This window comes from Gambusia affinis, linkage group LG16 (assembly GCF_019740435.1).
Source record: "Gambusia affinis linkage group LG16, SWU_Gaff_1.0, whole genome shotgun sequence".
In the NCBI taxonomy this organism is placed as follows: domain Eukaryota; kingdom Metazoa; phylum Chordata; class Actinopteri; order Cyprinodontiformes; family Poeciliidae; genus Gambusia; species Gambusia affinis.
This window is the reverse complement of record NC_057883.1, coordinates 4,766,462-4,788,667: the sequence shown is the minus strand read 5'-3', so window position 1 is coordinate 4,788,667 and position 22,206 is coordinate 4,766,462. Positions and strand designations below refer to the sequence as shown.

General features: G+C 38.3%; 2 protein-coding genes across 2 annotated transcripts; both read left to right on the top strand.

Annotated features, from left to right (window-relative positions):
- The first annotated feature begins 1,733 nt into the window (after positions 1 to 1,733).
- LOC122846172 (ubiquitin-conjugating enzyme E2 D2-like) lies at positions 1,734 to 7,630 on the top strand. Its single transcript, XM_044142961.1, has 7 exons — positions 1,734 to 2,242; positions 3,235 to 3,298; positions 3,892 to 3,923; positions 4,092 to 4,169; positions 4,480 to 4,585; positions 4,893 to 4,986; positions 6,556 to 7,630. The coding sequence occupies exons 1-7, from the start codon at positions 2,219 to 2,221 to the stop codon at positions 6,599 to 6,601; spliced, it is 444 nt and encodes a 147-aa protein (XP_043998896.1). The 5' UTR covers positions 1,734 to 2,218; the 3' UTR covers positions 6,602 to 7,630.
- Positions 7,631 to 8,374: 744 nt separating this feature from the next.
- On the top strand, positions 8,375 to 21,352 carry manba (mannosidase, beta A, lysosomal). Its single transcript, XM_044142789.1, has 17 exons — positions 8,375 to 8,644; positions 9,963 to 10,057; positions 10,128 to 10,233; positions 10,347 to 10,520; positions 10,853 to 10,976; positions 11,117 to 11,286; positions 11,989 to 12,099; positions 12,541 to 12,692; positions 12,767 to 12,884; positions 13,725 to 13,811; positions 13,939 to 14,106; positions 15,149 to 15,367; positions 16,716 to 16,880; positions 17,515 to 17,659; positions 17,797 to 17,939; positions 19,092 to 19,352; positions 20,290 to 21,352. The coding sequence occupies exons 1-17, from the start codon at positions 8,438 to 8,440 to the stop codon at positions 20,512 to 20,514; spliced, it is 2,670 nt and encodes an 889-aa protein (XP_043998724.1). The 5' UTR covers positions 8,375 to 8,437; the 3' UTR covers positions 20,515 to 21,352.
- Positions 21,353 to 22,206: the final 854 nt, after the last annotated feature.

Below are 22,206 nucleotides of genomic sequence, written 5' to 3'. Positions count from 1 at the left end.
GTTTTGGAAAAACAGAGTGTCTTTAGTCAGAAGCTACTTCAAATTGCAGACTGCTGCAGGTGGCAGCATGTATCACCATCTACACCAACTCTGAAGAATTTGAATTAATATAGGTTACAACATTTAATTTCCCTTTGGGAGTCAATAAAGTATTTCTTATTTGAAGCTGAATGAATTTAATATTTTCTTTTATAAATATGGCACATCCTCCACCATTCCCATTTATTCTATCTTTACGTAAAACTGAGTAACCATGAATATTAAATTGCAGTTGTGGTTTAAGCCATGTTTCTTGAATACATATTATGTCTGGTTTTGTATTTAAATTGTTTATGAAACCTTTAAATTCCTGTCCAATAGCTATTAAACTTGAGCGTTCCATTGTAGAATTTGAATTATGCAACAATTAGAGAAGCCTCATTTTCAGATGATCCTTCCCCATGTCTAAGTTCATCATGAATTTTTTCCCATGACAGATCTTTGACATTAAAAAACTTTGTAGCTGCCTTAACTATAATTTTTATTTTTTCAGTCTTAGTTCTTGCTTGTTCTGAGCAATTAATGATATACGCAAGAAACGGAATTAGTTTTTCTAATGTGACATTACACTGATTTTTATTTATCCCTTCTTCTTTTCCATAATTTGTTTTTGGATCATTTCCAATATTTTTCACCTCTTTCACTGCTTCAGCATATGTAATTCTCCTATCAATTTTAACTTTTTGAATTTCAGCTGCTTCTTTCCTAACCATACATCCTGCATATGCTGCAGTATGATTTCCTCCACAATTACAACATTTAACTGGGTTACTTCCACACTCACCATAAGAGTGTTCACCTCCACATCTACCACATCTCTGTTTCCCTTTACAAACATTCGCAGTATGACCATATCTTTGACACTTATAGCATCTGAGAGGCGGTGGAATATAAGCTCTTACATTGAAACTCATGTAACCAACCATCACCTTATCAGGCAGAACTTTATCTTTGAAATCTAATAGAATAGATGTACTGTCCATTTTCTCCCCATTCCTGAAAGCTTGCAATCGTTTGATGCCTATAATCTCTCCTCCTTTCATTACTTTCTTAAGCTCTTCCAAATTTTCTCCAACAGGGATCCCTGATATTACCCCTTTCACCCCTCTTTCTTCCCCACTACCTTTCTTTCTAACACTTCTTTTTGCATACCATTTGTAGTTTCATTGCCTTATTCTTTTGCTCAGCATTCTTACAAATAATAAGCAGGCTCCCATCTCTTAAAACTTTAGCTAGTTCTACATCTCCAATAACTTTCTTTAATCCATTTGATAGATTGATAGGACTTACCCCAATCATATCTTGTCCAGCCTTAAACTTTAAAATAACTTTAAAGTCTTCCATCATTATTTTCTTTTTTATTTCAACTCTTTCTTCCTCATCTTCAAGAGACCTTTTACCGGCATTTATTCCCTTTTTACCTTTATCCTTTCCCCCTCCCCCTCTTCTATTTTCTATCATAGACCATCCTGTATCCATATTTTCATCTTCTGAACACCCTCCACTACAACTAGCCATCTAGATCCACTCACAGCCCAGATTATGCCAAAAACCACCTTAATACTCGCCAAAATAACGCGTAAATGCTTCCACTCTCCACACGACGCTGTTTTCCCTAAACGTGACCGGGTCCACATGTCAATTTAGATTTTTGCTGCGTTTATAAAGGATTAGATTTCACGACTAGTCTGACTAGTTTAGCTTTACTGTAGGCTTGCACCCAATTTGCCATCATATCCGCTGCGTCACCCGCGGTTAGGACCGCCTCCCATCGTCATAAAGCTTCACATATATGTAGACAGCCGCTAGTTACCCAACAGCGTCGACCGAAACCAAAACGAGAGGAGCGCAATCGACTAAAGATTCTTTTTTTTTTTTTAATCACAGGCACTTATTTAGTTTCAAACGTGGATACCAAGAGTCTTATATGAGTAACTGCCGCCGTGCGAAAAAGAACAGTTTATCAGAAGAGAGCGTAACATCTGGTGTTTGAACTCCGCGCATACGTAGTTTTAGCACGCTAGCTAGCCAGCTAACTGCGCTAGCTAAAGAAGAAAGGCCGTCGAGTTGACCCAGCGTCAGTTACTCCAACTGAACGAATCGCCCTGGCAGATTACAGCTGACATTCAGTAGCTGGACTGCAAAACCTTCACCCTAAAGACGAGAACATCGAGAAAGGATGGCTCTGAAAAGGATTCACAAGGTAAGACACCGTCTTTAAAGTGTTAGCTAGTCGCGTTAGCCGGGCTAGCCACCCACAATGCAGCCGTATCCTGTGAAACCAGGCGGTGGTGCGTGTTCGAGGAAGCGTCAACTTAACAATTCTTTCACGTACGCCACTTTGATGAATTTTGAGTTTAGTCGCCGGTTTAAGTTATTTATTATAAACTTCGTTCTTACCGGCTAGCACTGACTTACGTCTGTTAAGGTTTATTCGCTAAACACCAGGCGGCTCGTTGGCTATTGTTAGCAGTTTCAGTTACAGGCTAACTTTGTTCATCGAGACGGGTTGACAACAAGATGTCGCATAGTTGTCACAGTTCTTAATACCTTCACTCACAACGCGCGGTTTCGGGCCCTCTGGTCGCCCAGAGCTCGTGCTGAAGTACGGCAGTTGCGAACACTTTTAGTCGCGATACTCTGACTCCATGACTCATTTTCTTTTCCTTTTTTTTCTTTTACTTTCTGAATCCGTCTTTGTACTCTACGCCGGGTGAAATTCCAGATTTCCTGGGAATTTGCTCATACTCATTTACTTATATTTACATTTACGTCGATCTGTTAAATGGACACTCGCACTAAAAGTGTTGACAAGTCGGCTTAATTTATTCACTCTAGAATATTCCTTCAAGGAAATCCCTTAACTTGTTTGTGAAATGGTGTCTGAAGGCCGAGGTGGGGCAATGCTTCCACCTCACTCCAAAATAGCTGTATACCCATAAATAACAGGGTAGCTTTTACGGTTCCTGGGGCGAATTTTCCAGTTTACGGTGTAAGATGATGGTAGGTGGTCCACAGATGCAACTGGAGAATAGAAAGGGGGTCAACGGTGTCAGTGGATGTTGGGAAAGAAAATTTTGACACTTCGAATTTTAAAAGCTCAATTCCTTACACTGCTTTTGCATCATGTTGAGCCATCACTGTCAGTTAATTAGTTGTTTTAACTATATATTTTTTAAATTATTATTATTATAGGAACTTAATGACCTGGCTCGTGACCCTCCAGCACAGTGCTCAGCTGGCCCAGTGGGTGATGACAGTAAGTTTTTGGGTCTTTTTAAAATGTATTTTAACCTTTCATTTCAGCCACATTATTTTTCAAAAGAACTTATTAATTTACTAATGTAATATGATTTGTATGTACAGATCTGGCTTATCCTGACCTGCCAGTTTAAGTTTTGATCTTTGTGGTTGTTGCTCCTCTGCTGTATTGTTTGTTAGTTGTTTTGTTTTTTTTAAGCATTGTAGGTTCTTTGATTTTTTTTTGTTGTTTTTTTTGTTTTGAATTTGAAAGAAAATGGATGGGGGAAAAACTCAAAATCAACAACAAAGTGGATCTGAAAACATGGCTATGGGAATATGTAATAATTGACCAAAATGCCCAAATTGTCCTATGTCAAATTTAGAAATGGCGGGGAAAAAAATCACCATTTGAATTGGTCGATGAAAACAAAATGTGCAAATTCTAGTCTCCTATGTATAAAATATATTTTACAGAGTGGCCCAGCGAGAGGGAACACAAACATTTGCTGCCGGGAAGTTATGAGAAGTCTCCAGCTGAATACTTCCCGTCAGATCACATACCTGTGACCTTTCACCGTTTTCTAACGTTTTGCTTTCTGTTCTCCGCAGTGTTTCACTGGCAGGCCACAATCATGGGACCAGTAAGTATTTTATGACATAATAGTTGCGCACCAACATAAACCGGAACGGAACGGCGTTCCTGGCCGCCTTTCAATGCGTCCAAAAGATAAAGGTCAAAATTTGACTTGAAAATGTTAGACAGCTGCGTTCAGGAAGTGTTGATGAAACCTGTGTCTTTGTTGTTTCAGAGTGACAGTCCATATCAGGGAGGAGTTTTCTTCTTGACAATTCATTTTCCAACAGACTACCCCTTCAAACCACCCAAGGTAAGCCGACACATTCAATGAAACAATGCGGTGTGAATAATATATTTTTTCTTTTTGGGGGGAGGGGGTGCGGTCTTTTTTTTTTCTTTTTTTCTCTTAATCTTTTCATCAAACGCAGCTCTTGGAAATCAAACTGGTTTTTGGAACCCATTTGTTTGTTTGGAAACCTGTGACTCACTACCTGTCATTCCAGAAGCAGACCGTCACCGCTCTGGAAGAAGGAATTTAAAATATGTAACAAACGTGTGCAGCTTTGCCTCATCTAACACTGTATATGTTCTGTTTTGTTTTTTTCTTTCTTTCCCTTCAGGTTGCATTCACAACAAGAATTTACCACCCAAATATTAACAGTAACGGCAGTATCTGTCTGGATATTCTCAGATCACAGTGGTCTCCAGCACTTACTATTTCTAAAGGTATGAATATTCATGTGACTCTCAAGTGGTGAGATTTGGGTTTAGTATGTATGTATATGTATATATTAAGGCTTAATCTTGTCAAAATGAATTGTCTTATGCTAGATACAAAAGACTCTGACAGAAATGCTAAATGGTTTTGTACTTTATCAACACCAGAGGACCCCAAAACATTTCTCATTAGTCATTCACTCACACACTGGTGGCGGCTGAAGCTACAGCTGCCCTGGGGCCGTGATGACGGCATTTAAGTCAAAAATATAGAAGATTGGCTTATTTGTAAAGTTTTTATTTGTTTTTCTTTCAGTTCTTCTCTCCATTTGCTCACTCCTATGTGACCCAAACCCCGACGACCCACTAGTGCCAGAGATTGCACGAATCTACAAAACAGATAGTCAGAAGTAAGTACCCATGTTGAATAAACTTGAAAATGAGTCAGTTGTGTATCTGGGTAACAGTCATTTTAACTATATATATGTGCATTAGAAACAATATTTGACTATTTTAATATATATATATAGTTCTAACTTTAAAATGGCTGGGATCTGTTATGTAATCTGGTTTCACTTTGTTAGGTACAATAAACTAGCTCAGGAGTGGACAACAAAATATGCCATGCTTTAGGGTAAGGTGAAGGGCTGGAGCTGCATCTTGGCTACTGCTATGAGACTGGATGTGCTGCCATGCTCTGACCGCACTGGCCTAACCAGAGGCTTGTGTCTGGGTTTATAAAAGGGGGGAAAAATGGATTAGTCAAATTGTTCCATAAGATATACAGGAACCCATTTGTTGGTCTTAAGGTTTTGATTTATGCTTAAAAATTTGACTTGTTTTTAATTTTGACACTGAGACACAAGATCATTCTGTGCAAAATGAAATTCAGATTTATTTATTTTTTTCTTCTTTTGGTAGAGATGCACTAGTGCTGGACAATAAAATAATTTATATATTGCTACAGATTCATGGTCAATCTCAATCGCTAATGCGTCTGGTAGAATATTCAATAATTTCACCAAGCTCCGATCCGGAACGGCAGATCCAGATCAGAGGAAAGACTTTAGCCATTGGTGATTGGTGTCAACTAACTCTCTCTTTTGTTACCTAGCAACAACATGCTGAGTAATTTGCGCAGCAGCAGTAGTTTTAAGTTTCCTCTCAGAACCACTTTAAAAAAACATCATGGAGTGAAAACGTTATGCCACCATTTCATACATTTAGAACAAAAAAAACAAAAACCTAATCAATAATAATCAACTGATATGAAATGCTTGTCATGATACGTTTTTCAGCCATATTGTCCAGCCCAAAGATGCATCAATCAGATTTTTTGGGCCAGGTTTTGCTGATACTAATATTGGCTGATTTTTTTATTTTTATTATTTTGATCTTATCTGTAATGTAAGAAAGGCATTCAAACTTGTTTATAGCTTTTAGTTTATGGATTAGCACAGTTAGCATCCAGCATGTTGGACATTAAGAAGGATAAATCTGATGGCAGAAAACTGTCTTCCTTATTTAATGTCACCCAAACTAAAGGGTCTTGCATATCAGTGTTGCCTGGTAGCAGTTGTTTAGGGTGCATTCAATGATCAGGAAAAAAGATCAAATTTTTGAGTTTCCAGACAGGTGGCAGCTGGATTGTTGGTGCATCTCTATTTACCTGTGAAACATACAAAAAAAAAAAACCAACATCTTTTTCCGTATATAGATGAAAAGTGTACTAAAACTGTCTTCCGTCATAAGGATTTGTATTTGAACAAATTGGAACAGGGTATGTGTGCATGTGAAAGATTACTAACTTGAGCATGAACATAATTTCTCTCGAAAGTCTCCATTTATGTAAATGGAGACAATCCCAGACATTGGAGTGAATAACGTAGGACATGTTTTTGACCCAAAGGTGCATGTGTTTAAAGAAGTGAATCTGAAATATTGGTATTGATAATTAACGACTGTCTTTCTCCTCACAGATACATAAAAATGGCAAAAGAATGGACACAGAAGTATGCAATGTGATGACATCGTTTGAAGAGCAGGTGGAAATCGTTGCTGGTTCAAACTTAAAATTTCGGGATTCAGTTTTTTTTTTTCTTTTTCACTGTATTTTTGGTTAATCAATGCATTTACCTCCCCTCTGTTTTTTTTTTTTTTTCTCCCCCCCCCCCCACCTGCACGCTCATAAGAAGATAGTGTTTTCTCTGTAGGTCACGCCAGTTTCTATCAAATTGTGACTCCTTTTTGAGTTGAACAGAAGGAAAAAAATAATAATAATAATCATAGCTCTTAACACCAGCGTGAGAGCGCTCGACACATTGAAATCATTTCCACACTTCAAAACTCGGATCACAGCTGTTCTGCTGAAACGTGCTGAAAAATCAATCCCACGATGCTCTCTCCAATTCGTCATCCGGCTGGATTTTTGTCTCCGATCGCTGCATTTCTCTTGTTTCCAAAAATCTTTGTTTTTGTTTTTTTGTTTTTTAGCTCGCAGTTTCTTGAAAATTTCACATTTCTTCCCCAATTGGTATAATTCTGCATTTTATCAGATAGCAGAATTTTGAGCGTGAGGAAACTGGTTGCATCTCGTGAACTGAGGTGACATCAGTAAGTTTCTCTGATCAGTAGTGTAGGAATCTGTTATCTGATAAGTGTATCTTATTCCACTGTCAAAGTGTGTACAGAGAAGCAGAGCAGCATATATCAATGTTAAGGAAACAAATATAAGAAGTTCAATGTTGTATTTTATGCATGTTAATAAAGGTAGGCTATTATATCTGATGTTTCTGCAAATTAAGTGAATTGTAAGGTTGAACAGTTGGGGGCGGGAGGGGATTGGTTCTTCACAAATGCTTTCTATTTCTTTTTTTTCTTTTCTGTTATTTAGAAGCCAGTAGATGAGCATTTTTCTTTTCTTTTCATCTTTATGCCCACTCAAACACTGTCTTCTTGTAGCCCTGACATACTGATGCAAAGCTCAAGGGTTGATGATCAACTCATAGCTCTGTTTCTTTTTAGTTTTCCCTTCAATAAAATTTCTCCAAACTATATTGTTTTGATGCTGTTTTTCATCCATGAGAAATGACAAACAAACAAAAAAAAATGTAATCTTTGCTCAGTTTAACGCTGTGGGTAAAAATCTGTGGAACTAACTGCAATAAAGTGGTTTGATTACAAATGGGATTGAATACATTGTGATCAGTCTCTGAATGATTCCATAGAAAACATTCAAATTCTGAATGGAAGCAGTTTTGCATCTGCATCTATTGCTGAAAGTACCCATTTCATTGGGTTGGGGAAAAAAAATTATTTAATATATTCAAACTGAAAAAATGTAGCCTTAAAACACGCCTGTAATACAGTTGTCTGTCAAATAGTCACCATGACTTGTCTGAAAATACTGGCTTCTGATTGGTTGATCTGTACAATAGTCTGACAAGCTTTTAGCACCGCCCACTGAGAAAAATGTCCTGCGGCAAACGAAATGTAACTGAAATGGCTAATTTTTAAAGTCCTTGCTTGCAATTTTTTTTACTCCTGTTTCTAATTTTAAATGAAAAATGTAATTGTTGCGGTGGGATTACCGCAACAATTACCTAGTGTTTTTCATAATGGCAAAATGCTAATTTTAAAAATGTGCGACATTGATATATAATGTTTGTTGTTTTTTGTTTTTTTTGTTTTTAAAACAATACCAGTGTGACTACCTTTTTTGTGTGTGCTTAAAACAAAATGCTTGTTTTCGCGCCACTAGTATTCCTCCGCCATCAGCTGACTGTCGCAGGTTTTGTCACGTGACGAACACGGAAGAGCTCTTCATAAATCACAAGCCAACCAGTCATGGTCGTGTAAACCATGGCGCAGGTTTGGACTCCTTTAAGCTGGGGTTTGCTGTGGCTGGTTGTCGGAGTTCTTCCGGCTCGCTCTTCAGCAGAGGAGCAGCGACTGGAGCTCAGTCTGAACGGAAAATGGAGGCTGTCAAACTCCAACGGGTCGCTGCTTCTGCCTGCCGAGGTACCTGGCTGCGTTCACTCCGCGCTGCAGCGGCAGCAGTACATCCAGGTAGGAAGGAAAATTTTATTTTCATGTTCCATAAACTCGGAGTGAACAGTAAAGCTGACTGGTCTCCGGCGGAGCGACATCCGTGGACATTTTTGCTAAAATAGCAAAGTTTCGCAAGAATAAAAATCGTTGCTGATATTTCCTGCTAGAATGCAGAATAGTCCCTAAGCTTTAGAGGCAATATTTGCAGTACTTTTCCATATTAGTGATTTCAATTTTTTTAAATTATGTTGAAGAGTTATTGGGATGTCATTGACAATCAGTTTAAATAAATGTGGAAAAATTGCTCTTAATATAAATTAATATAAATCCAATTTATTTAAAAATACTTTACCAATCCCAGAGGAAAGTTAAGTATAACTGGTGTCATCCAAGTATCTTCAAAGAGCCATTGGGAATATTGATACAGGAAGAATTCATGTAGCAGTCAGTCTTGCAGACAATCTGAAGAAGGCTTTGACTGAAGAATATTGTTGTATGATAATCTCTAGAATGTCTTGACATGCTAACAACTCATTATCTGGGCAGCAAAGATAATATTCCACTGTAACATGTTCTGGGTGGTGGTGAGTTGATAAAGCACTTCTAATCCATGCCTTTTGCTTTAAACCTCTGTCTGGCCGTATGGTTAGAAAGCCAAACACAGGCACGACATGATCAGACTTAATAGAAATTTCTAATTAGTAATCCGTGACTTTTTGTTGCCTTGATGAGACACGGATGCCAAATTATCTCTGGAGAGTTTATACATAAAAAAAAATGTAGCGACTTCTGACCTGCTTTTGAGACAAAATGTTACTTCATGGTGTTTAAATGTGGACAAGTTTGAAATAAAAGAAAAAAGACACACCATTTCATTTCTCCTTTATTTTAACATAAAGAAAAATGTAAAACCTTTGTCAAAAGATGATGGATACATTTTTCTACCGTGGGGTTTTGATGTTTATGGAAAATTGTGTTTTTAAACTCATGACAAGAAAATATATCTAAAAATTATTACTGATAAATTATTCCACGGCAAACTATTAGCAAAAATATTCACATGCAAAATGATGCTAAATCAAAATAAAACAAATTGCATTTTCTGCACCGCCTAGGTGAAAATTGAGACTCACTTTAGTTTTAATAGTTTTTTTTTTTTTAAACTATGTCCCAGAGAGATGACGATAAATGCTCCCGTAAAGTTTACTGCATGCTTTAGCTCACACATTTTCAGCATTTCTGTGCGAGTTGAAGAGAAAGATCTTGTTTAAGTTGTTAAATAGTTTTTTTTGACTGGCAATTTCAAATTAAATCATGTTTTGGTTTTTAATTCTAGGACCCATATTTCAGGTTTAACGATGTTTCGTACCGATGGATCGCCCATGACAACTGGACGTATACGACCACATTTACTGCGTCTCCTCAGATACGGTCAGGGTTCTCGTCTGTAACACTTTTGGTTGATTTTTAGGACCCGTTTATTTATTCTGCGCTACATCAGGGTCAAACAGAAGGCGCTCCTCGTCTTCGACGGCGTGGACACAGCTGCGTCCATCTCTCTTAACGGGATCATCCTGGGGAAGACGGACAACATGTTTCGCAGATATGTGAGTTCGGCTCAAAAGGTGGTCCGGTGTTGATTTGTACTGGTGTACTGTCTCTTTAAAACTCTCACTGTCTCTTTAAAACTCTCTCTCTCTCTCGTTTGTGTGGAGAGCAGGACTTCTCCGTCAGAGATCTGCTGAAAGACGGCGAGAACGTTCTGGAAGTGGCTTTCCTTTCCCCGGTCCTGTACGCCGCGCAGCGGAGGAACGCTCACCCTTCCTACGCCGTTCCTCCCGAATGTCCGCCAGACGTCCAGAAAGGCGAATGTCACGTCAATTTTATACGAAAAGTAAGAAGGAAATATGCTTTTGCCTTGGATACAGAACGACTTGTAAAACTCAGTGGATTGTTTCTACAAAATTATGCTTCCCCTCATCATGATGCTGCCACCACCGTATTTCATCGTATTCATGCTCTGTTCAAGTTGCTCCGCTGTGTCGTTTCATTTATTTAAACCTTTTCAATCCACAAGTCGATGCGTCGCTGTCCGTTGGTTTATCACACGCATACACACACACAAAAAAAGATCCTAAGAATTCCCCTTAAAGTTTGTAGTTCCTCATGAAAACGTCACTATTTTAAAGCTGATCTTCATCTCTGTCTTTTTTTGTTTTAATGCAGGAGCAGAGCTCCTTCAGCTGGGACTGGGGGCCTTCCTTTCCCACCATGGGCCTTTGGAAAGGAGTCCGCCTGGAGGCGTTCGACATCCTGCAGCTTATCCAGCTTTCCTCTCTTCCTCTGTACAGTAAGTTCCATCTGATATCCACCACCGACTCCCTTTTCTTGCTCATAACTACAAATCAAAAAGAAGAAACGCGCTGAACCTTAAAGGAATCTCAGAGGACAATGAGTGGGGCGGTTTGTTCCTTTGTTCTGCTGGTCCAGATCGCAGCTCGTCTCAGTGGAGGCTGCAGGTGGAGCTTCTGGTCGACGCAGTTCAGTCGTTCCACGGCAAAGTAGAAATCTCCGTATCCGAGCTGGACTCGAAACGGGCTGCCCCAACGACGTTCCTCCAGGGAAAGTTCAACTACAACTTCACCTTAAACATCAACCAGGTGCCCTCTACAGCTCTGTTGAAGTTTTCAGATTTAAGTAATCCCTTTTCTTATCATAATTTTTATTTTTTTTAAACCTGTTTAGGGGTTTTTTGTTTCTTGTTTTGTCCAGAACAGAGAGTTGTTCTCAAAGTGCCAGAATGCACTGATAAAACCCATTAACAAGCTTTAAGTATAAAGAAAAAGTTGTGGCTGCGTGTAATTCTTGAAATGAAATAACATTTAATTTAATCTCTCCAGAATTTTACAGTTTCTTATTTTTCTTTCCTTTTTTTTTTGTTATGGTGATAATTTATAAATATTTGCAAGAAATTTTGGAGTTCTTGCGGTAATATATCTTCAAGTCAGGTTTAGGCAGCGGTGTGGTAGGAGTAAGAAACACCGCCACCTACAGGTGGGAGTGAGCATCGCTAAAACCTGAAGTTTTTAACCAGCTTCTGCAGAAAAATTGCAATAAACTCACAATTATGCATTAAAGCACAAATATGGAAATATTTTAATTTTTGAGTAAATTTCCAATACAGTAGAATTGCACAAAAAAAACCCCAGCAGGGACGTATTGGTGGAATGTGTCAAGGTTTTTAGAATCAAATCAAGATTTTGATGTCAAAAACGGGTCTAATCTCTCTATTTATGTGTCTGGTACCTGTTTTTTTTTATATATATATATATATATATATTTTTTTTTATTGTTTTGTCCAGATCAGAGAGGTGAAGCTCTGGTGGCCCAGTGGACTCGGCGATCAGCCCGCTTACCTGCTCATTGTCCGGGCTTTTCTGGGGAACTTTCTGATCCTGCACAAAGAATCCAAGGTCAGGCTCTTCCTCTAGTTTTCAGACGTTTTACTTGCAGTGGAGCAGGCTGATATTTCCCATCAAACTACCATCTTACTGTCGTGAAAATTTTTGTATGATTACAGGAATGTGGAATCATTGTTACAATGATATATTCCAATTAAGTATGTACACTTCTTTATGTAACTAGTGTCCTGGCAAAGCCTATCTAGTGTTTTTATGAGCAGTGTTTGTGTTTTATGGGCTATGATTACATTAACATGCAGTCTCATCCATACATTTGCCTAAAACAAGACTGTGAAGAAGTTTTAAATCCTTTTTTATTGCCAGTTTTATTGTTATCGCGATAAATATCACAAAATATAAACATTGAAGTCTCCACCGCCTACCATTTCAGAATTTAACTTAAAATAATAAAACATCTAAAATCTTCAGTTATGAGCTGAGTCTCTGTTGCAGGTGTTTTTTCGCACTGTGGAGCTCATCCAGGAGCCCGTCGTCGGATCTCCGGGCTTGAGCTTCTATTTCCGCGTCAACGGCCGACCCGTTTTTCTGAAAGGATCCAACTGGATCCCAGCTCACTCCTTCCAGGACCAGGTGACGCCGGCGAGGTCTGTCGCTCCTTTTCAGAGTGCTGCTCAGATAAGATCTAAGATCCTAAGATCTCCCTCCGACTGTCCTGCAGCTTGAGAAACCTGCTGCAGTCGGCTGTCGACGCCAACATGAACGCGCTACGGGTCTGGGGAGGAGGCGTGTACGAACAGGACCTGTTCTATGACATCTGCGATGAGCTGGGTGTCATGGTAACGTCCACCGACCGACTGCACAGATTCATCCCATCCAGTCAGTGTGGAGAAGATAACGTTCAGAAACTGCCGTGTTTAACGTCAGAAACAAGAAGCGCATAACTGACGATCAGAAATGGGTCTAATGTCTGTAATTATGTGTCTGGTAACTGTTTTAAAACACGTCTTAAGTTTTAAATGTACATAAAGTAGTGTGTTAATATTACATAATGTGGGTTTAATCAGGTTTCACCTGTTTGACCTAAAAGCCGCTCCCCTCGTCTCTCTGCCCACTTCCTGTCTGATTACTGTCAAATAAACGCCACCAGTGCCCAAAGAAATTCTTAAAGGGGCAGTACTGTGTTTTCCAGTCACAAAGTGCCATTTTATTGCACAATCAGGAAACCCATTTACTTTAAAAAATGGGTGTATGTATAAACTGCACAAATTTATAAATATTTATTTTATTAGCATTTTTTTATTTCCTTTATTTAACCAAGGAAACTCCATTTTGATCTAGATCTCATTTTCAAGAGGGACCTGGGCAAAAGTCTGCAATACACAGCAACCTGGTTACAAAATAAATAAATCTATATAAATTATATATTTATATAAATATACATTATATACATTCCTATAATTTAATGTTATATAAATTATAAAGTCTTTAAGCCATTGTTTTTTACTTTTGGTGACTGCCTTATACATGACAACCTCCAATAACTCCCAGAGAACGCGGCGGCTTTGTTCAGACGTAAACAAACCGACGACTAGCAGCCATCTTTTTTTTTTTTTGTTTCTTTTTGGAATTGAAATTGATTTTGCACTGTGTGGAAGCATTAAACCATGTGTGTTTAGGTCTGGCAGGACTTCATGTTCGCCTGTGCCACGTATCCCACCGAGGACGACTTCGTTCAGACGGTGAGAGAAGAGGTGGTCCAGCAGGTGAGGGAACACGGCGACACAATCCGCTTTCTGTTTGTTTCCTGTCTGCGAACGTATGAAACGCCAAGCTGATCAGAGAAACAGCCACGCTGTGGACCGGTGGCACTCACCGTTTTTGCTTTTTCAGGTGCAGCGCCTGAAGTCGCACCCTTCCATTATTATTTGGAGCGGGAACAACGAAAACGAAGCCGCCTTGGCGACGAACTGGTTCAACATCCCGGCTTCCCTAAAGCCGACATACGTGAAGGACTACGTGACTCTTTATGTGAACAGCATCCGGCAGATTGTCCAGCAGGTCAGAGCTTGAGGCGTTTTATTTAAGGCCATATCAAGATCATGAATGTTCTTAAAGGGACGGCTGTGCCAGAACATATTGATAAAACCCAGTAACAGACTGGTAAATTAAAAATAAAAAAGAGCTCTGTCTTCTTAAAGTTAAATCATTTTAGACTGATCTGTCCCTCAAATATTTCACAATGTTTTTAAAAAATTTTTTTTGCAGTCAAAATCACTGATTCTGTGCTGCTAATTTAAAAATATTTGCAAGAAATCTAGCAACATTTGAGCTTGTATGTGGCGGTAAATTTATGAAGCCAAATTGGGGCCATATAGTTTATTCACAAGAAAAAAAAAAGATTTGAAACTGGACAAAAAAGTTTAAACTGAAGCAATAATCAACTTTGAATCTTAAATGTAGTTGGGGTTTTTTTAAGTTCAAAAACTTTTTTTCAGTTCCAAAATAATTTTTCAGTTTCAAATCTTTATTTGTTTCAAATTTTTTTTAAAAACTTTATGGCCTCAATTTAGCTCTATATAATGTGACTTTTTGTGATTGTATCGATCACAGACTATAACTTAACATCAATTAAGGCTGAAGCACCTGCATAAGTGTTTCTTATGCAGGTGGCAGCATAAGAAACACTGCCACCTGCAGGTGGGAGTTGGCATCAAATAAACCCGATGTTTACGAACATTTTTGCTGAAAATTTGCAATAAACACAGTTATAAATTGGCACAAAAAATGTGGAGATTTGTTGATTGTACGTGAATTTTCCATGATCGCAGAATTGTGAAAAACTTGGAAGAACTGTGGATTTCCCTCAGAAAACCTCCTAAGCATCAACTACAAACCTATCTTAATCCGTCTTTACTGTAACTGTTAGTTCTACAAAACCCTGTTTAAAAAAAAAAGAAAAAAAGTTGCTTAGCCTGGTTGGGGGGGTCAAGTAAAGCCTGGTGGACAACCAGGCTTATAATACACTGGGAGAAACGTTTGACTGACTGATGTGATTAAAATTAAAAAAAAAGTTATAATTAACAACACATATCCGCTCCAGGAGGACCCGAGTCGTCCGTTTCTCGTCTCCAGTCCGACCAACGGGGCTGAATCGGAGCAGGAGGGCTGGGTGGCGGCGAACCCGTACGACCCCCGCTACGGCGACGTTCACTTCTACAGTTACTTCCTGGACTGCTGGGACTGGAAAACGTTCCCCCGGACTCGCTTTGCCTCCGAGTACGGCTTCCAGTCCTGGCCGTCTTTCTCCACTCTGCAGCCGGTAATTCAACAGAAGTGTTTTCTCTTCACGGTTTCAGAAAATTTGATGATTTTTTTTTTTTTGAGGATTTTTGCTAGGCCAATTCAAAGCAGCACATATTTGTGGATCGGAAGGAAAATGTATATACTTGTTTTCAAAAATTTGTCAGGCTTTTTGTTTCTTTCAATTGTGTCTGCCGTAAATTTGACCTTTAATCGAAACAAAGTAATCGTTGATAGTTAATCATAAAAAATCCTATTTTATTTAGGGATAAAAGAATATAGGGGACTAAATACAAATGCAGGCCACACTTTTCATATCATCTGTAAAAAGATTTGAAATGTGTGTATCTGTTGGGTTTTCTTGTTCAGTACTCATGTTTGACAATGAACCACACTTCTTTTGTTAGATAGCTGTGTTCACTTTATTGCCAGCATTCCTGTTATCAACGTCTTCACTTCTTTGTTTATTAGAACAATGCAGCCTACACACACGAACTTGCTCTCACTGCCCCCAGTGGACAACAGCAGTACAACATGCACATAAACAGAAAGTGACAGGATGCAGAACTTACAACTGTACCTTTCAACGTAAATTAGAATGCATGAACATATAACACAAAATAACTTAAAGACAAGTTAAGATGAGAACATATTCTAACAGTATCAGTGTTTGTCCTCTGCAACATTGTGTGCTACTTTGTTGTGGTTTTCCTCATCGTATCAAACTAACATATGTTGGACGGTTGTAACTAACGGGGCGAAATGTTTTCTAATTCCACCTGAATTTAAGACACAAAGTCAAAGATATAAATCTGACCACAGGGTGAGGAAAGAGGCATAGAAATGATCAAATATGAACCTGTTAATCTCACTTATTGGTGGATAAAATGTTAGAAAAAAACAAAACAAAACACCAAATCTTACCAAATATTTTTGATCCAGGTTCTGGTCAAACAAAAATACATTACAAGTAACTTCCCCACAAAATCTAAGAGCTTATATTAAGTCGATAATTATTTAATATTGATTTCAAAATGTACTAGTTCCACTGGCATTTATGACAAGATAATTTCACACTTTATAAGTAAAATAATCTGCCAGTGAAACTAGAACTTCTTAAAATAAACATCAAGTAATTATTGACTTAAAACAAGCTTCTGTGTCTTACAGAAAAATTACTTGTAAGTTTGTTTTGTTTTATTTGAGCTGTTAAGATATTTGCACTAAAAAAACTAGACCAGAAATACTTGGTAAGATTTAGCATCTTTGCAGTTCACCCTGTGAATGTTTGAGTTATGAGGAATAAAAACCGACCTGGTCTTCCATATTCATCTTTCACAGTTTGAATCTTCTGCTGTGGTTTTCAGGTTTCCGTGCAGGAAGACTGGAGCTACAGCAGCAATTTCTCTTCCCACCGTCAGCATCACGAAGACGGGAACCGCCAGATGTTGCAGCAGGCCGCCCTTCACTTCATCCTGCCCAACTCCACATTTCCCCTGAAGAGATTTACAGACACTCTGTACATCACTCAGGTAAGCCTCTGAACACACCTGGTGTCCGATGCTTTCAATGTTGCACGGAAATTACAGTTTAGAGTCATGTTTTTGTCTCTCTTACAATTTCTTTCGTCTTGTTTTTATTTGTCTTTCGTCTTTGCTGAAGTAGTTATACAAGGGAAAAGTCCATATAAAAGATCAATCTGTCATTAACCCTTTAATGCCTAATGTCTCATTTTTTGATAAGATTGTTTCTTTAACAAGATATTTTCCTATAACAGTCTGTAAACATGTTATGTTTAGATATATATATAAATATGCAATATACTTCTTAAATTGGTAAAAGTGCTGAAAGCTTTTTAAGTGTCATTCAGTGTTGTTTTTATTGTGTTTATGAAAGTTATTTTTGGTTCTGACGAATAAATGAACGCAGAACCCTGGCGAATCAATAATGCTACAAACAACCAGTATGTAATTAAAAAAAAAAAAATCTTAGTTTTCTGATAAATGTTTGTCAGACTTTAAATGGTAAACATGTAACAAAATGAAGCTTATTTAAAAAAAAAAAAAAAAAGTAATTACCTTAAGTTTAATTTAAATATATTGTGACTTATTTCAATAATAAAAATGGGATTTCAGTGATCTCAGTTGTGTCTTGATGGTTGCGCAGGTCATGCAGGCCGAGTGTGTGAAGACGCAGACGGAGTTCTACCGGAGGAGTCGAAGTGAAATAATCGAGGGCAAAGGTCACACGATGGGCGCCCTCTACTGGCAGCTCAACGACATCTGGCAGGCGCCGTCCTGGTCATCGATCGGTGCGTGAACTGCTACTTGGAAGGCCTTTTTTAAAATTCTTTTGCAACTCTGTTTACATTCTCCGACTGTTATTTTAGCGGCTACAAGGTGACCAGGTTGAAGTTACGAGGCTGCGTTTTGCTTTCTCTTTGCGCAGAGTTCGGTGGGAAGTGGAAAATGTTGCACCACTTTGCTCAGAACTTCTTCGCCGCCGTCCTTCCTGTGGGTTTCGAAGACGACGACACGCTGTTGGTCTACGCCGTCTCTGACCTGAGTCGTGACCTGGAGCTCAGAGCTGTGGTTAGCTTCGACTTGGACACCTTTGAAATCTGTCACCGATTCCAAAAAGCATCAGCGGCACATTACTGAAAAGAGGGGAGACGAGGAGGCAGAGATTTTTGACCTGTTTTATACGTACTTTCTCATTAAGAAGATAAATAAAAACCCCTCTAGTTGAATTAAACCTTTGGTTTCAGTTAAAGGAAATGAAATGTCCAGTTTATCTACAGATTAAGGAGCGCGTGAATCTTATTTATTATTTGATTAAACATATTTTTGAACCTTAATGTAAAAACAAAGATATAACACAAAATTTCAGTTTTGGACATTTCATACCGGACTCTTTCGTAGCTAATTAAAGTTCACATGTCCGTTTCTTCTCACCATGGCGACAGTTTGATTAAACTCATAGTTAATAGCCTGGTCATTTTCTGCTGTAAGGAAATTTAGTGTTTGATGCGAGCAAACATAATCTTTCATGTTTATTTTGGTTTGATCAGGAGTTTATTATTATCTCCGTTTTCCTATGAGTTTGTTGGCTCAGTTAGGTTCTCTAGGCTCTTCCAGACTTGATCTGTTTACCTTTCAGAAGGATACGGCGCCATTTTGAACCAAAACAAACTGAGGATATCTCTAATTTTAAATAAAAAAGCAAATCCATTTAAAAATCATTACCAACATAGAGCTAGACTAATAGCATTTCATCAAACCTTTCTTTATAAAGACTTTAAGTCATGGGAGTGATGAGGTGTAAAATTTCGAAATCATAATTGTTGGAGAAGTTTTAAACAAAATATACTGTGTGTAGTTTATGCAATGGGGAATAAACTAAACATGTATAGTTTAAAAATTTTTTTTGAAGTACAGAAGTATAAAAAAAACCTGTCTTTATTTATGGGGCATCTAATAGGATCCTAATGTGTAGTAATTTTTTAAGATGTATGTTTTTCAGAATATTTCCACATTTATTTTTATTTTATTTATTTTTTATTGATTTTATCTATTACTGCTTTTAGAGTCTTGATCGCTTCTTCTTAATGTAAGCCTCTGTCAACATATCTTAATTTTTTTTTTTTTTTTCTTTTTATCTGTCACATATCAGCAGAAACAGTGTTTTATTAAATTTTTGTGTGTGTGCGTGCGTGTGCATGTGTGTGTGTGTGTGTGTGTCAGGTCACAGTGTACTCCTGGGCTGACCTGGACTCTGTTTGCACGTTGACGTCAAACCCGCTGCTGGTGTCCGGAGGCAGCGCTGCCGTCATTTACAAACAGTCTGTTGCCGCCCTGCTGGCCGGGTGTGGTCACTGCACCCGCCTCACCTGCCTGCTCACCTTCCACCTACAAGATGAAGACGGCGTGCAGCACGGCCCAACCAACCGCCACTTCCTCTGCTCACCCAAAGACGCCGTGGGGCTGCAGAGACCCAACATTACTGTAATTAGATTTCCTAAATTCATTTTAGACACATAATAGATGATAAAATCTACAATGTTTTATTTTATTTTATTTAATTTTTTTATAAACCTCTTACCTGCCAGTTCCAATTTTAGCCGTTTCCTTTTTCTCTTTAACATCTTTAAAAAGCAAAGAAATGTTTTTTTTCCCTGCCATCTGGATGAGGTGAAAACTTAACAGACCTAACTCCGTTTTTATTGTAAAGTAAACACAAAGACTTCCTCAAAAACAAGCCAAGGTTTCAAAACTTCACCTCTGCGTCATTGAAATGTTGATGAACCAGACAAATCGCGCGTGTCTGTACTAACAACCTAGGCATCACGATAGTTTTATGAAATGAATAAACGCTGCGTCCATCTTACTTTGAGAAAATAGCTGTTATTTATGGTTAAATGTTGGACACATAAATCATTCATTTAATGATCGTAACATTCAGGAGCATTAAAGTATATCAGAGGTGACATAATGCAGAGAGAGAGAGAGAGCGGTTGATGTCACACAGCTCCGCAGTTAAACTTTTTTTTTTTATTTTAAATGAAAAAATAAAGCCATTAGTTGACAATTTTAAACTTTTATTAAGAATTGGTATGGTTTGCACGATTGGCATTGCTAACTGCATTCCCCTGTATGTTTTCCTGTACAGTGAGTTGACTCTTCCATTAACTGAGATTTCTGAACGTTTCCCATCACTTTCTACTTCAGCACATTCCTCCACCAACATTTCATCAAAATGATGAAACGCAGCAACTTTACAGTAGGAGTTCACCTTCCTGTTAGCTGCGACGTCGTACTCTCCTGAAGAAATAGCCGCCACAGATCTATGGAAGTTGGTTTCCTTTCTAGAAGTTAAAGATGAGCTGTTGATTGATTTATTTTTTTTGTTTTGTTTTTTTTGTTTTTTTTCTTCCTCCGCCAGGCGAAGGTTCAGGAGGACGAGTCGGGCTTCACGGTTACCCTCCACTCCGCCGCCGTGGCTCCTTTCGTCTGGCTGGACGTTGGGAACGTCCCCGGTCGCTTCAGCTCCAACGGCTTCCTGATGGTTACAAGAAACGTGACGGTCGGGTTTGATGCCTGGCGATCCACCAGTGTGGGAGAACTGTCCGGGTCGCTCACAGTCACAACTTTAACGGACGTTTACTAATCTGAGACCTGCCGGATGAAGTGAATGTTTTGTAGATAAGCGAGAGCCTCAAGTTTAGAGCTTTTGGTCCCAACTGCTGGTCTAAGATGTTTCACACTTGTGTGACTTTTGAATGTGATATTTTTATCTTGGTTTTTGTTTGTTTCCTAAGCCTACTGAAACAATAAAGATAGGATTAGTAGTATTTGCTACTTTAGAAACATGAGTATCTCAGGGTTGTGACATTTTTACAGTACTTGAAGCATTCATACTCCCAGAATTTGTCAAAGGTACCAAAATGCAGAATGACTGGCATTTCTTTTGCATTTTTTTTTTTTTTTGCTTGATTTTGCACATTTTGTCAGATCAGACTCTGATGCTTCCCACCAGGAATGTTTTGTGCCACAGACATTTAACAATTCAATTTACAGATTGTAAAAGTAGCTGTGCTACAAATGTGCCCAAATTTTGTCTATATTTCCACCAGCATAAAAAAACACAACACAATTTTGCAATTGTGCAAGAAATGCAGTGAAAATCACACGCGAGTAAGTTTGTTCTCGTGAGAAGTCGCGGCGCCATCATCGTCTTGCTGCTTCCTGTCGTTTTCTTCTTCTTACGGGATTTGCTGCAACACCCGGGTTTTGATCACGAGCCTCGTACTTCCATTGCCGTTTTGCGACATAAACCAATTTCGCCTAAAACCACCTCATCCTAGTGTGAAACTTTTTGTTAAACTATTTTGTTTTCTTAATTGTGTTTCCGTTTAGCAAGCGTATTGTCAAATCATATGGTGAATGAAAACACAACTAGCGTTGTTACTTTTTCCTGATGTTTTCACAATAAAATCTGTCCTGTACCTCAGTGTGTTTAATGTGGTTTCAGTAACAATGTTATTGTGAAATGGAAGAAAACATGTTTTTAGTTTTTTTAATTGAACAAAAAACTTGAAATGGGGTTTGCATTTCTATTCTGCCTTCTTCACTCTTAAAGAAAGGCTGGTTTCACTTGGTGTCAGAAGTCCCAATGAAGGAACAAGAAAAAAAGTTAAATGGAAACAGAGATCCACCTTCCAGCAACACTACAGTCACTAGAGTTAAGAGAAAGTCTGAACAACCAGGAATGTCCACCTCTCGCTTTCTCAAGCATTTATAATTGATAATTTAAGATAACTTTGACCTATTTTGTCACATGTTACAAACAAATGTTTTAATAGAGCACCTAATAAAGCTCACTTCAGCCTATAAGGTGCTGAAATGAGCTATACAAATAAAGTTGACTAAATGCACAACTGCACGTTTGGGTTCTGCACAAAAAGAGAAAGATATCTAGTTAAATTATTTCTGACAATTTATTCTAATCTCAACAATAAAAACAGATTTAGCCAAATTTGCCTCTAAAGTAATTGGACAGATGTGACCCTACTTATTAAGGAAGAAAACAACAAATACTTTCTTACATCTTCCATTGTAAAAATATTTTAATTGGTAATAATTTTGCCCTTAATTACGATAAATAAATAAATAAATGTTTCTGTCTGTATCAATGTTCTGCGCTGGCAGAGCCAAGTTTGAGTGGCTCTTCATTTCCAATCCCAGGATGCAAAATATCTGTCAAGAGGCCACAAATGGCCCCTGAGCCTCACTTTTGAACACCCCTTTTATAATATATATATACTGTAGTTAGTTGGTCAACCATGTGCTGCCACAAGAG

Bases quoted from the DNA above. Each gene is read 5' to 3' on its own strand.
- LOC122846172 (XM_044142961.1), top strand. From the start codon at position 2,219: ATGGCTCTGAAAAGGATTCACAAG. The intron at 2,243-3,234 runs GTAAGACACCGT...TTATTATTATAG, and splicing joins CTCTGAAAAGGATTCACAAG to GAACTTAATGACCTGGCTCG. The intron at 3,299-3,891 runs GTAAGTTTTTGG...TGTTCTCCGCAG, and splicing joins TGGCCCAGTGGGTGATGACA to TGTTTCACTGGCAGGCCACA.
- manba (XM_044142789.1), top strand. From the start codon at position 8,438: ATGGCGCAGGTTTGGACTCCTTTAAGCTGGGGTTTGCTGTGGCTGGTT. The intron at 8,645-9,962 runs GTAGGAAGGAAA...TTTTAATTCTAG, and splicing joins AGCGGCAGCAGTACATCCAG to GACCCATATTTCAGGTTTAA. The intron at 16,881-17,514 runs GTAAGCCTCTGA...ATGGTTGCGCAG, and splicing joins ACACTCTGTACATCACTCAG to GTCATGCAGGCCGAGTGTGT.